The following is a 14,418-nucleotide window of genomic DNA, read 5'->3' as shown; positions in this document are numbered from 1 at the left end:
GGACAATTGTCGAATTGAGGTCACATGAGTTAGTGCCGAATGGCTGCTGCTCCAGACCCTTGCGATCTAACCCCGCCAATTGTGCGCTCCTCGCAATTCAGCCCCTGGCTGCGAAGAGAGAGTAGTCGGCCTACCCAATAATAAGTCCGATACAATGTTACCGCATACCAAGACAGATATATTCCATATGATATTATCATGTCCTGTTCATATATCTATCTATGTAGGCCAATGTCGGAACATGCCGAAACGAGACAATGTTATACATTCCTGACGCAGCATACTGTTAACGTTTAACTTACATACTGTTCTAGAGCATTAGCATACACACTATTTAGCATAGATTGTACAGTTGGGTGCCCAACCCCTTTCTCACGCTTAATAAAAATAAATCTATATCATTCTATGGTTGAACAATGATATTTTTCTGCCATCTTTCCATGATTTTCCCTCCCTTTCCACAGAGCGACTGTCGTGTTGGCGAAAACTCTTTTCTGGATGAATGTGACGTCAGACATTATACCCGAAAAAATAGAAACAACAACAGTCAACCTTACAACGGTGCAGATGACAACATGGCCAAATTTTACAACAATGGTTACGAATACAGCGGCACCAAACAAGACAGTGATCACAACGGTTGCTTACACCACATTCGTAACTAATACTCCTGAGCAAACGACCGTTCCTCCGGTGGATTGTAACAACAGGTGCAGCATATTTGCGAGCTGTGAGCTTTCAACATGTGTGTGCAAGAGAGGTCTGACTGGAAATGGGATAAACTGCACATCAGGTAAGCTTGAATGTATATTTTGGATTTTATTGGAATTGAAACAGTGCAATACACGTGGGACACAGGTAGCTATTGACCCACACACATAATGTACCCGTTTTTACATTTGGGTGGAGTGGGGAAAGTCGTGTAAAGTGCCTTTTTCCCAAGGGCACAGGATCAGTGGCGTCAGGTGATTCGAACCCGGGAACCCTGGGTTCTGAGTAGTCGAAAATCTTGCCGTTACGCCACACGACCCCACAGTGAATGTATATATCGATACTTTGGGGACCGCATCTGTAAGCAGCGACACCTATAGCTGTAGTGCAAAGTGAACCGGTCAGAATTTTCCTGATGAAGGTGACAGACGGTCACTGAAACGTCAGTTGAATGAGACACTTGGTTGTGTACAAAGCTTTTTGTTCTTCAGTGACTTACCAGCCTGATTAAACTATTAACGAATCAGTTACATTTGTTGTACGGTTATCGTGCCTGCGGGTCGACTATAACATGATCATAATATCATCTCATATATCCACTAGTACTATATCTATTTGACCGCTAGGGCACCACAAATATCTAGAACATCTCACAACCAGATTCCTTCACGATTTCCTGTTCTTTTTATGTTTCACTTTGTGGCATACCACAGTCTATTTGCTGTTTTATACCACTAACGTTTCTGTATTTCTCATTCAACAGTATCTGATTCTACGCAGTACGGCTACACACTAACAATGGACAACATCACTTTTACCAACGATCTGCTGAACCGGTCGTCACCGGCAGCCATGGCTCTGGCAGAAATGTTGGAACAATCGGTAAGAGAATTTTATTGAGGCGGTGAGAGACATTTTGGCGATAGCGAGTAAGTTCATCAGGGTTATGTTGATTGACTACCTTTTGAATTTTCAACACACAACAAAGTTAGGAAAAATTTTCGACTAAACAGCACCAGTCTTTGTAAAGGAATGGTCAACCCACTGTTTCTGTGACGTCACATTATGCAGGTAGGACACGTGACTCGAATAGCAGTACATTGTAACAGGCAGAAAGTTTATGGCGTCCCCCGTCTCTGTGGATGGATGGTTTAAATGAGTTAAACTTTTGAGTAAGTTAAAGCACACTAGCATTCATTGGTTCACTAACCTGATGAAACCAATCATGGATACCTTCCATATTGTCCAGGAATGTTGAAAATAGATTCTTCCTTTTACAGCTGGACTCCTACTTCAAAAGAAGCAGTATTGCAGAGGACTACCACAGTGTAACTGTCACGGGTTTCCGAGAGGGAAGTGTTATTGCTGACTACAACGTCAATGTCAATACAACGGCAAATCTGCAACAAGATGAGCTGGAAGCTGCACTTTATGATGCTATACGGCAAAACATCTCTGCCAATTTCTTAAAAATCATAATTCCAGAAATCACAACGCCACAGCCAACAACGGTCTCAACCACAGAGCCTCCTACAACGATCTCAAGTACAGAGGCTCCTACCACGGTCTCAACCACAGAGCCTTCTACCACGGTCTTAACCACAGAGCTTCCTACCACGGCCTCAACTACAGAGCCTCCTACTACGGTGTTAACTACAGAGCCTCCTACCACGGTCTCAACTACAGAGGCTCCTACCACGGTTTCAACTACAGAGCTTCCTACTACGGTCTCGACTACAGAGCCTCCTACCACAGACTCAACCACAGAGCCTCCTACCACGGTCTTAACCACAGAGCCTCCTACCACGGTCTCAACAACAGAGCCTCCTACCACGGTCTCAACGACAGAGCCTCCAACAACGATCTTAACCACAGAGTCTCCAACCACGGTTTCAACTACAGAGCCACCTACTACGGTTTCAACTACAGAGCCTCCTACCACAGTCTCAACCACAGAGCCTCCTACCACGGTCTCAACGACAGAGCCTCCAACCACGGTCTCAACCACAGAGCCTCCTACCACGGTCTCAACAACAGAGCCTCCTACCACGGTCTCAACTACAGAACCTCCTACCACGGTCTCAACTACAGAGCCTCCTACCACAGTCTCAACCACAGAGCCTCCTACCAGTGTCTCAACGACAGAGTCTCCAACTACGGTCTCAACCACAGAGCCTCCAACAACGATCTTAACCACAGAGTCTCCAACCACGGTTTCAACTACAGAGCCACCTACTACGGTTTCAACTACAGAGCCTCCTACCACAGTCTCAACCACAGAGCCTCCTACCACGGTCTCAACGACAGAGCCTCCAACCACGGTCTCAACTACAGAGCCTCCTACCACGGTCTCAACTACAGAGCCTCCTACCACGGTCTCAACTACAGAACCTCCTACCACGGTCTCAACTACAGAGCCTCCTACCACTGTCTCAACGACAGAACCTCCTACCACTGTCTCAACGACAGAGTCTCCAACTACGGTCTCAACCACAGAGCCTCCAACTACGGTCTCAACCACAGAGCCTCCAACAACGATCTTAACCACAGAGTCTCCAACCACGGTCTCAACTACAGAAGCACCTACTACGGTTTCAACCACAGAGCCTCCTACCACAGTCTTAACTACGGAGCCTCCTACCACGGTTTCAACTACAGAGCCTCCTACCACAGTCTCAACCACAGAGCCTCCTACCACGGTCTCAACCACAGAGCCTCCAACAACGATCTCAACTACAGAGTCTCCAACAACGATCTCAACTACAGAGTCTCCTACCTCTGTCTCAACGACAGAACCTCCTACCACTGTTTCAACCACAGAGCCTCCAACCACAGAGTCTCCAACCACGGTCTCAACTACAGAACCTCCAACCACGGCATTAACTACAGAGCCTCCTACCACAGTTTTAACTACAGAACCTCCAACCACGGTCTTTACCACAGAGGCTCCCACCACGGTCTCCACTACAGAGGCTCCCACCACGGTCTCGACTTCAGAGCCTCCTACCACGGTTTTGACAACAGAGCCTTCTACGATCTCAACTACAGAACCTCCAACCACGATTTCAACTACCGAGGCTCCTACTACAGTCTCAACTACAGAGCCTCCAACCACGATTTCAACTACAGAGCCTGCTACCACGGTGTCGACTACAGAGTCTCCTACCACGGTCTTAACTACAGAGGTTGCTACAACAGTCTCAACTACAGAGCCTCCTACAACTGTCTTAACTACTGAACCTCCTACCACGGTCTCAACAACAAAACCTCCAACCACGGTCTCAACTACAGAGGCTCCTACCACGATATCAACCACTGAAGCTCCTACAACGGTCTCAACTACAGAAGCCCCTACCACAATCTTAACTACAGAGCTTCCTAGCACGGTCTTAAGTACTGAGCCTCTTACAACTGAATCAACCACAAAGATTCCTACCACGGTCTCAACTACAGAGCCCTCAACCACAATCTCAAGTACAACGCCTCGTACCACGGTCTCAACAACAGACCTTTCTACTATGGCCTCAACCACAGAGGCTCCGACCACTGTCTCAACTACAGAGGCCCTAACAACGATTTTAACCACAGAGCCCCCGACCACAGTTTTAACCACTGAGCCGTCTTCCACGGTCTTAACAACAGAGCCTTTTACAACGATCTTAACTACCGAGTCCCTTACCACGGTCTTCACAACAGATTCCCCTACCACAGTCTTAACTACAGAGCCTCCTACCACGGTCTTTACAACGGAGGCTCCTACCACGATCTTAACCACAAAGGCTCCCACCACAATCTCAACTACAGAGGCTCCCACCACGGTCATTACTACGGAGCCTCCTACCACGGTCTCAACCACAGAGCCTCCAACCACGGTCTCAACTACAAAGGCTCGTACCACGGTCTTAACAACAGAGCCTTCTACCACGGTCTTAACTACCGAGGCTCCTACCACGGTCTCAACTACAGAACCTCCTTCCACGGTCTTAACTACTGGGCCTCTTACCACGGTCTCAACTACAGAGCCTCCTACCACGGTCTCCACTACAGAGGCACCCACCACGGTCTTAACTACAGAGCCTCCTACCACGGTCTCCACTACAGAGGCACCCACCACGGTCTCAACTACAGAGCCTCCGACAACGGTCTCCACTACAGAGCCTCCTACCACACTTTCCACTACAGAGCCTCCAACCACATATTCAACTACAGAGCCTCCTACAACTGTCTCAACTACCGAGGCTCCAACCACTGTCTCAACAACAGAGCCTCCTACCACGATTTTGACTACAGAGCCTCTTACCGAGATTTTGACTACAGAGCCTGCTACCACGATATCGACCACGAAGCCTCCTATCACGGTCTCGACTACGGAGCCTCCTACCACAGTCTTAACTACAGATGCTTCTACCACGGTCTCAACTACAGAGCCTCCTACCACAGTCTTAACTACAGATGCTTCTACCACGGTCTCCACTGCAGAGGCACCCACCACGGTCTTAACTACAGAGGCTTCTACCACGGTCTCAACTACAGAAATTCCTACCACGGTCTCAACTACAGAGCCTCCTACAACGGTCTCAATGACAGAGCCACCAACAACGGTTTCAACGACAGGGGCTCCTACCACGATTTTGACTACAGAGCCTGCTACCACAATATCGACCACGGAGCCCCCTACAACGGTTTCGACTACAGAACTGCCTACCACGATCTCAACTACTGAGCCTCCTACTACGGTCTCAACTACAGAAACTTCCACCACGGTCTCAAGTACAGAGGCTCCTACCACAGTCACGCCAATGCCATCACCCTCACCAGGGACGCCATCACCCTCACCAGGGACACCATCACCCACGCCTGGGACGCCATCACCCACGCCTGGGACGCCATCACCCACGCCTGGGACGCCATCGCCCTCACCGCTGACGCCATCACCCTCAGCAGGGACGCCATCACCCACGCCTGTGACGCCATCGCCCTCACCGCCGACGCCATCACCCACACCTGGAACGCCGTCACCAACACCGGGGACGCCGTCACCCTCACCCTCAGCAGGGACGCCATCACCCACGCCTGGGACGCCATCTCCCTCACCTGGAACGCCATCACCCTCACCGCCGACGCCATCGCCCTCACCGGGAACGCCATCACCCTCACCGGGGACGCCATCACCCACACCGGGGACGCCATCACCCTCATCAGGGACGCCATCACCCACGCCTGGGACGCCAACTCCCACACCACCGACGCCATCACCCTCACCGCCGACGCCATCACCCTCACCAGGGACGCCATCACCCACGCCTGGGACGCCCTCTCCCTCACCCGGAACGCCATCACCCTCACCGCCGACGCCATCGCCCACACCGGGAACGCCATCACCCTCACCGGGGACGCCATCACCCACACCGGGGACGCCATCACCCTCACCAGGGACGCCATCACCCTCGCCTGGGACGCCAACGCCCTCACCGCCGACGCCATCACCCTCACCGCCGACGCCATCGCCCACGCCTGGGACGCCATCGCCCACACCTGGGACGCCATCACCCTCACTAGGGACGCCATCACCCTCACCAGGGACGCCATCACCCTCACCTGGGACGCCATCACCCTCACCTGGGACGCCATCACGTGCACCGGCAACGCCATCACGTGCACCGACAACGCCATCACGTGCTCCGGCAACGCCATCACGTGCACCGGCAACGCCATCACGTGCTCCGGCGACGCCATCACCCACACCGGGTACGGCAGCACCTACCGCCGATCCAGAATGCCCAGTCGCGTGCCCCTTGTACTCCACATGTACGTTCAATGCAACGTCAAACCTGTACTTCTGTGCTTGCGACGGTGGCTATGTGTGGAGTGCAGCTACCTGCGTACTGAGAGACGGTATGTATGAACGTATATTGTTTGTTTTATCATTTTTTTATCTGATTACATACAAGTGCTGCAGATCTCTTCTATACAGTTATATCATCACCGTTTAGAATGTTAAGGGTGTTCATAATATGTATCAATGGGGACATGGTTGTGTCTATTGTTGACCTCCAGTATGGTTTGCAAATGATCAGTATTTACACCTTTCCTTTATAATTTTGGCAGATGTAAATGACGTCCACATCCAATTGACAATGCTGCTGGCTCAATACACCGACGCTCTCAAGAACAGGAATTCAAAAGAACACAGAAAACTCGCCCAACAATTACGGAAGTTGGTATGTTGCCGTAATACACATTTTCATTGCATTTTATGCAAGTAAGAATACTCATAAAGTCTGCTTTAATGGAACGTCAGAAAAATCTGATTTCAACTTATTTTTTTCCAAGAGCCATAGCTTTATGTGGGGATGTCCCAGTAGCTCAGCTGGTAGCAGCCTCACAGTTGAGCTCCTGGTTCAAATTAGTTGCTACATGGGAGACCCTGGACCCAATTCTGGGAAGGGCATCTCGCGAGCTCGGTTGGGGCCTCGAGCACGTTAAAATGGGAAAGGAGGGCCCCTGCCTACCCTGCTACAAAAATATATCTGGAAAATTGCTGCCCTGTTTTTTTTTTTTAATTCCGCAACAGTGTCCACTGTTCATTGTTTTTGCACATGTTAATTCATATACTGTACCAGACCAAAGTAGCTTTTAATTGAGTTTGACCGTTTCGAGATTATTGTCATTTCTTATGTTGTACAATCGATTGTAAAACAGTTCACCCTTTGATATGGAGAAAAAGCGACACTATTTTTTTCTTACAAGAATTGACTACAACATATTTGTTCAACAGATAAGGGCATATCTTAAGGATACGGATATCGACGAAGACGATATTCAAGGACTCTCAGTCCACGATTTCCGTGCAGGGAGTGTCATCGGGGATTTTGTCGTCAACGTTTTGAAAAGTTCCAGGCTAAGTGACGAGGACGTTCATCAGAAACTTCAGGAGGCCATGAATCGCGACCCGAGTCTTGGAGACGAACTTGGAGTTGATGAGAACACGCTGTAAGTCTGCACGCATCACTTGTAAGATAATGACAATGAATTTAACTGCGTTAGCATGATGGAGGTTCATCTAATGCTACGGTCACATTTCTAAACCGGGGCCCGACCGGGCTGTTTGCAGGAACGAAAAATTAACGTGCATGTCAAGAAACATACACAAATTATGCTCATGATTAATGTTTTTGACGTTCGTGTGTTTTGTTGTCTTTTATACCATACTTTTCGTTCCCGCAAACTGACCGGCCGGGCCCCGGTTCGGAAATGTGACCAAAGCATATGTTGGGTAAAATGCATAATTAAGAAATAAAGCGTTCTCCAACTAAAAAATTGGACTCACTGGAATTTTTGACTGACTCACTCGGTCCTCTTCCGTTGTCTGAGTCAATTGCAGTTGACACGTGACTTTCTGCTCGTATGACGTCATCAACGGGTAAAATGTCGTCGGAAGTCGATATCGCCCAGCGTCCTGACTGGAACGACCAATTGCTAACGTCAGCGATTTTTGACTTGGAGAACGTTTTATTTCTTGATAACTGTTTTGCATATTCATGCCAAACATGGGCTAAAATTAGATAACTGAAATAAGAGAAATATTATGCTAATTGTCAGTTACGAGGACATTCTTCGAACAGTGACTAAGAAAAGGGTAGCGAAAATACGCACCTCCAAATTTTCGACGACTCCTGTCCGTCTTGTTCACGGAGTGGCCTAGTCTCGCGAGAACACGAGACTAGGCCGAGACTTGTGACGATCTTCTTGCCTCCCCCGCCTCCTTGCGGAGCAGGGGTAAGTAGGACTTGGGCAGCTCCCAACCTCCGGTACGGTTCATCCCAGCGCGTTCCAACTGGATGTGGACCGCCTCTTTGATCTTCCTGTGAGCATTACGTGACTCAAGATCTACGATCTCTACGATGTCCTGGATTGGGCGTTGGTGACTCTGTGTTTAGTTTTTAGTTCATGCTGGCTGAGTGCGGATATACCGTCATTACAGAGACATCGTAGAGATCGTAGATCTTGAGTCACGTAATGCTCACAGGAAGATCAAAGAGGCAGTCCACATCCAGTTGGAAAGCGCTGGGATGAACCGTACCGGAGGTTGGGAGCTGCCCAAGTCCTACTTACCCCTGCTCCGCAAGGAGGCGGGGGAGGCAAGAAGATCGTCACAAGTCTCGGCCTAGTCTCGTGTTCTCGCGAAACTAGGCCACTCCGTGAACAAGACGGACAGGAGTCGTCGAAAATTTGGAGGTGCGTATTTTCGCTACCCTTTTCTTAGCCACTGTTCGAAGAATGCCCTCGTAACTGTCAAGAAAACGTTTGTATGTATCAACCTTTCAATTCCACATTGTGCTTTATTGCCAATTGTTTATTTTGCACAAACAAGTAATTAATTATATTAGAGGAAAACAATTAATAACAGTACTACAACTGTGCAAGGGTGAACAGAAGCTTAAAATATAATAAGCTGGCCACCCTGTAACAAATTGATAGTAAAAATATCATTCTAACGTTACCGCAAAAGAAATGTCAGTTATTGATTTATTTATTTTTTTCATAGATGCCTCAAGGGAACCGCGGAAAATTACTGTTTTCAAGACGGTGTGTAGAAAATATTGTTCTTAGTTATTATAGAAACTTTTATTTACTTAATGATATCATCTTCAACCCGTGTTGGAGTTTGATCATTTCCCCCCCATTGAATCTGTTCTGTGCTAAAGCCCCCCTCTCACTGAACCCGCGGCGCGCAGGCGGCGTCGCTGCGTCCTAAACTGGATTTGTGTTACCTTTGACTTCATAATGGAAATATCATTCAAAACGTACAAGTATGACCAAAAAGACAACAAAACACACAAAGTTTAAAAAGATTCGTTTTTTGTCGATGAAATTCGTTGAGTGCTTTGTCAACTCGATTGGCCGCGCGCAGCGACGCCGCCAGCGTGCCGCGGGTCCAATGAGAAGGGGGCTTAATTAAGGACTGAGCTGCATTTTTAAAGTGATCCCCATGGCCTTTAGGTTTGTAGTCTTAGTGCGTCTCTATGTAGTTCTTGGGGCGTCTTCGTTTCATTTTCCACTCTAGAGCCCAACTCAGGGCAACTTTATGGATTCGTTTGTCTGGCATCCTTAGAACATGGGCCAGGCATTTTAGTCTTCTGGCATTTCAGTAGACAGGTTTCTTGTGTTATTTTGTGTGCACTTCTACCTTAATGGTTTTATTCGTCCAGGAAATGTAACATATTCCATGCAAACAACCGTTATGAAACACATCAATCTTTTTCATGTTTGACTGCAACTCTCAAGTATTGAGAACCATTACATAGAAATGTTCTCAAAAATAGCGACTTTTTCATAGCGACTTACAACTGAAACCTTTGATAAATGGAAAAAACAACTGATCACCTTTACCTAAGCAATGACACTGGGCGAAAACAGCTCTTTAAGCACTCTTAAAGCATGCTTAAAGATTCTAGTAATGTAAATGCAGAAATGTTCGCGGTGGTTTTATGTTCGCGGTTTTTGCGAATACCGTTTCGCCGCCAACTTAAAGCCACCGCAAACATTTTTGTCCAATACTGTAGCAGTCTCTGACTATAGCGCTGCCGCGAACACTCAAATTTCGCCTTAGCTCGAAATAAAATCAAGCGAACATAAAGGCATTTACAGTACTATTTTACGGTACTATTCTTCATTGCGTAAAATGTTTGTGAAAATGTGAGATATCAACTTTATTTTGTATGCTGTATAACTATGCTGTTCTTTGTCTCATCTGTGTTCTCTTTCTTATTTCCAACAGAGTTTCCCTTGCTGTATCGCCTTCTCATAGCGTTCGGTGCGTTCCTTTTGATTGCCCTGATCGCAGCCGCCATCTACTTCTGTGTAAAGAAACGCAGAAGCAAAGGAGCCTACAGATACGTATACCCAAGAGACAGAACAGGAAGACACAGGTATGTAATTACCTTCGCCGAGAAGGTTATATTTTACCGGGCGTTTTTCTGTATGTCTGTTAGTGGACGCGATTAGTCCAGAACGCCTAACTGGATTGTCTTCATATTTGGTATGTCGTTAGGTATGTGCAAAGCCTAAAGACGATTACATTTTGGTCGAACTACTTTGCATAATTAACGAGGAAAGTTTCAAAATCTGTTGTATTGCATCATCAGTCTCTGTAAAATCTGGTATAGTGAAGGAGATATTCCCATTGTGGCATGGCTCATACCCATGGGGGCTTACTGGTAGTGGTGAAAATACACCTAAAACGTAACAGCTCACAAGGCTTGCTAGACTGCAGTTGTAACAAGACTGGTTTAGAAAAAAAAAACAGGCGACGTGAGGATTAGTAGGAAAGGGATGATTGAGCCTAATTATTACCGTCACCAACAATGCATTTTCAGTAGCGTTTGTATGTCTGTGCGTGTGTGTGTGTGTGTGTTTGTGTTTGTGTGTGTGTGTTTGTGAAGATAAGCAGCATAACTCGAGAAGGCTTGTTCAAGTCCCTTTTGCTTAGGCACAAGAAAAATCAGTTCGTCAACAAATAGCTGTCTGAAATGTATGATTGTACAGATGAAAGTAAATTCAATATACACAGTACACTCTATTGTTTTGTTTGGAGCGAGAGAGAGTTAATTTCAAAAGGCACGACAAAGGCCTTGATATCATATCATGAAATATTGTTATGAACAAATTTTTCAGGCTAATTGTAGGAATCTATTTGAACGTTCAATGATGTATTTGTCACTGTAGAGACTGGAATCCAGTAGAGTCCGGAACTCTACTAGTAGAGTAGAGATTGTAATTCTTCTAATGAATCGGGATCTAAAGATTGGGTTTCTAATCTCTACTAGGAGAACCCTAGGTTCTACTAGTAGAGATTGGAATTCCAGTAGCTACTAGTAGAGTTCCGGACTCTACTGGATTCCGATCTCTACTGTGACATATGCATTGGCTTCTTACTTCAATCAATATTGCAATATCATACATACATGTAGGGCGGTTAAAGGTAAGGTTTAGGATAACTTATTTTCTTTTAACATCGCATGTACGTTTTACTGTTGATATGTTAGATTGTAATTCTGATTCTGTGTGGAAAAGAATACGTTAATATTGCATACCTGATAAACCGCCTCATGGCGTAACACACCAGGTTTGTACTGAAGAGTACAAGCTGCATAAACGCCTTCTTTATTTCATACACTCACATCGCGATCGGGATGTACCTCTTATCGATACGTGTAGTGGGTTCTTTAACGTGCTCGAGGTGTGACTCTCCTGAAACACAGGACCTTCATTTAACTTCCTATTTGAGGGATGTCCCTAACCGAAGATTTGTACTCATGCACGCCTGAGTCGAGTGAGGAAATAGGTGTAAATTGACTTTTCCAAGGGCACAACATCGGGACCTATCAGGGTTTCGAACGCAGTACCTGCAGGTTCTGAGTTAACAGCCATGACGTGGCGTCGTGTGGCGTAACGGCTAGAACATTCGGCCGTCAAGCAAGGGGACCCGAGTTCGATCCCGGCTTTCCCCCAGACATGTCTGGACATTTCCCGTTGTGCCCTCGGGAAAGACACTTAACACAAATTTCCTCACTTCACTCAGGTGTAAATGAGAACCTAGCTTCGGTTAGGGACGTCCCTCGAACGTTAGGACGTTAAATGGAGGTCCCGTGTTTGGGGAGAGCCACACCCCACGCACGTTAAAGAACCCACCGCACTTATCGAAAAAGAGTAGGGGCATGCCCCGGTGTGCGATGGTCCAAACCTTACAGTCTGGTCCGGGTTGATATCTTGAAAAGGTGATAGTCACCTGTATCATGTCAATCCTTCCACAAATGTGGTCAATCTAAATAAATAGATTACCACAAGGGCCATCGTGCCATAAACGTGATCCAGTATGATGTCTACTTTTCAGACTGATGGCACCACCGTTGGATCCTAGAATGACGCTCTCATACCCGCCCTACTACCGGCCCAGGCCGCCCCCTCTATACAGTCCCAACGTGGGACCTTCTGTGCAAGAGTCATCGGTAGGTTACTCTTTATTTTATTTTATTTTATTTTATTTTATTCAAATTGCAACGGCAATACAAGACCACCCAGGCAGCGTGGCTGATTTTGGGTGTCTGACACAGCACATACAATTACATACAGTTACTCTTTAGATAGTATATTTCAATGCGAAGTTTTGTATGACTTACACGTAATTGTAGCGTAATATCCATCTTATTATGGTGATGTACCTGAAGCTAAACTGGTAGCAGCCTCACAGTTGAGCTTCTGGTTCCAATTAGTTGGTAACTGGGAGACCCCGGTTCAAATCCTGGGAAGTGCACTAGGCACTACATGTACAAGGTGACATAACAATCCATTCTATTGTAGCGTTATTACAGTGAATCTCACAAGAAGTGACAGTGAAAACGAGTGATCTCGAACCAATGTAGCCCACAGAAAAGCTATTCGTCTACTGGTTGTGACAGAGAACACAGACGCTATGTACAGCTTGTATAGCGCAGTGTTACTGAATTATATTTATATAGGAGTGCTGTGCAACATCAGGCTTGTATAAATCCTAGTCTAGCTCCATATTCCTGATGAATATTCTGCCGGAAGCGACCGGGGGAGGCCGGGCTGGAGCTAGAATAGAATGGATACCAGGCTGATACTACATGTATAACGGAATTTGTCAAAAATATATTATATTCTGTTGGTTTCATCCCATAGATAATTGTTACTCTATACATGTAGAAACCTACGCTAAATGATATCTTCTATTTCTTATTTGCAGGTATTCATTAAATTCAAGAAATAAGAAGATGTCGGGGCAAGGGGTATCCCCCAAAAGGTCAAGTAAAGGAGATCAGATGGCGCTACTAACAAAGTTCTAATCAAATATAAATGGGTATCCTTAACGTCAAGTCATCAGTCATCACTTCTTGCCCAAACAGATATCCAATTCTCCAAATAGCCTATTACACCATTTCTGCATTAACTGCGGACAAACACCAGAACACACAAAATGATTACAATACCTCAGATTCTACGTGCACCAAGGTAAAAATTGTACTACCACCAACCAAATAGCAACGGGTAGGGCAACATCTAACACATATATTTCGGGATGCTTGTCCAACTATACCGACTCTGTTTTCCAAGCGTCTCTACCTTTTATGTTATGCTGTAAGTCCAAAATCCTTAGCTATGTATAAACCTAATATTTGAAGATTCTCGAACTCAAAATTTGCCGACACATTATGCTATCAACTAACGTCTTCAAACGCGTTATCAATATTTATATCATTGATAATTGACTGCAGAAGCCAGTACATCAAGACTATTAAACTCCGTTACAGTATGACAACAAGGACTTTGAAAATACAATTTTAAGTGTACATTTTAGACCAGAACGATACACAAGAAATTGATACAGAACGACATATTACGTAAAATCACAAACTAACTGTACTAACTTATTGTTATATCTATTGTAATATTTTAAATAATTCATGCAGAAAATAGAGTGAATGTTTGCATTGATTTTCAATGTCTTGAATTTTGTTTCACAATTCTATATATGAATATAATATAATATAGGATATAGGAGGTTCTTTGTACACAACCAGGTACAGTTCTCACCTGCTGACGTTTCGGTATCTATCTACCAGTCAGAAGCTCTGAAGAAGGTGTCTGATAGATACCGAAACGTCAGCAGGTGAGAACTGTACC

General features: G+C 46.0%; 1 protein-coding gene across 1 annotated transcript; it reads left to right on the top strand.

Annotated features, from left to right (window-relative positions):
* Nucleotides 1-470: 470 nt before the first annotated feature.
* LOC136447909 (mucin-2-like) lies at nt 471-13,536 on the top strand. Its single transcript, XM_066447048.1, has 9 exons — nt 471-793; nt 1,475-1,593; nt 1,992-6,606; nt 6,820-6,932; nt 7,490-7,704; nt 9,260-9,300; nt 10,493-10,643; nt 12,608-12,722; nt 13,481-13,536. Exons 1-9 carry the CDS (start codon nt 499-501, stop codon nt 13,502-13,504), a joined length of 5,688 nt encoding a protein of 1,895 aa, XP_066303145.1. The 5' UTR covers nt 471-498; the 3' UTR covers nt 13,505-13,536.
* The last annotated feature ends 882 nt before the right edge of the window (nt 13,537-14,418 follow it).

This window comes from Branchiostoma lanceolatum, chromosome 13, assembly GCF_035083965.1.
Source record: "Branchiostoma lanceolatum isolate klBraLanc5 chromosome 13, klBraLanc5.hap2, whole genome shotgun sequence".
Classification (NCBI taxonomy): domain Eukaryota; kingdom Metazoa; phylum Chordata; class Leptocardii; order Amphioxiformes; family Branchiostomatidae; genus Branchiostoma; species Branchiostoma lanceolatum.
The sequence above is the reverse complement of the archived record's forward strand: the minus strand, read 5'-3'. Positions and strand labels throughout refer to the sequence as shown.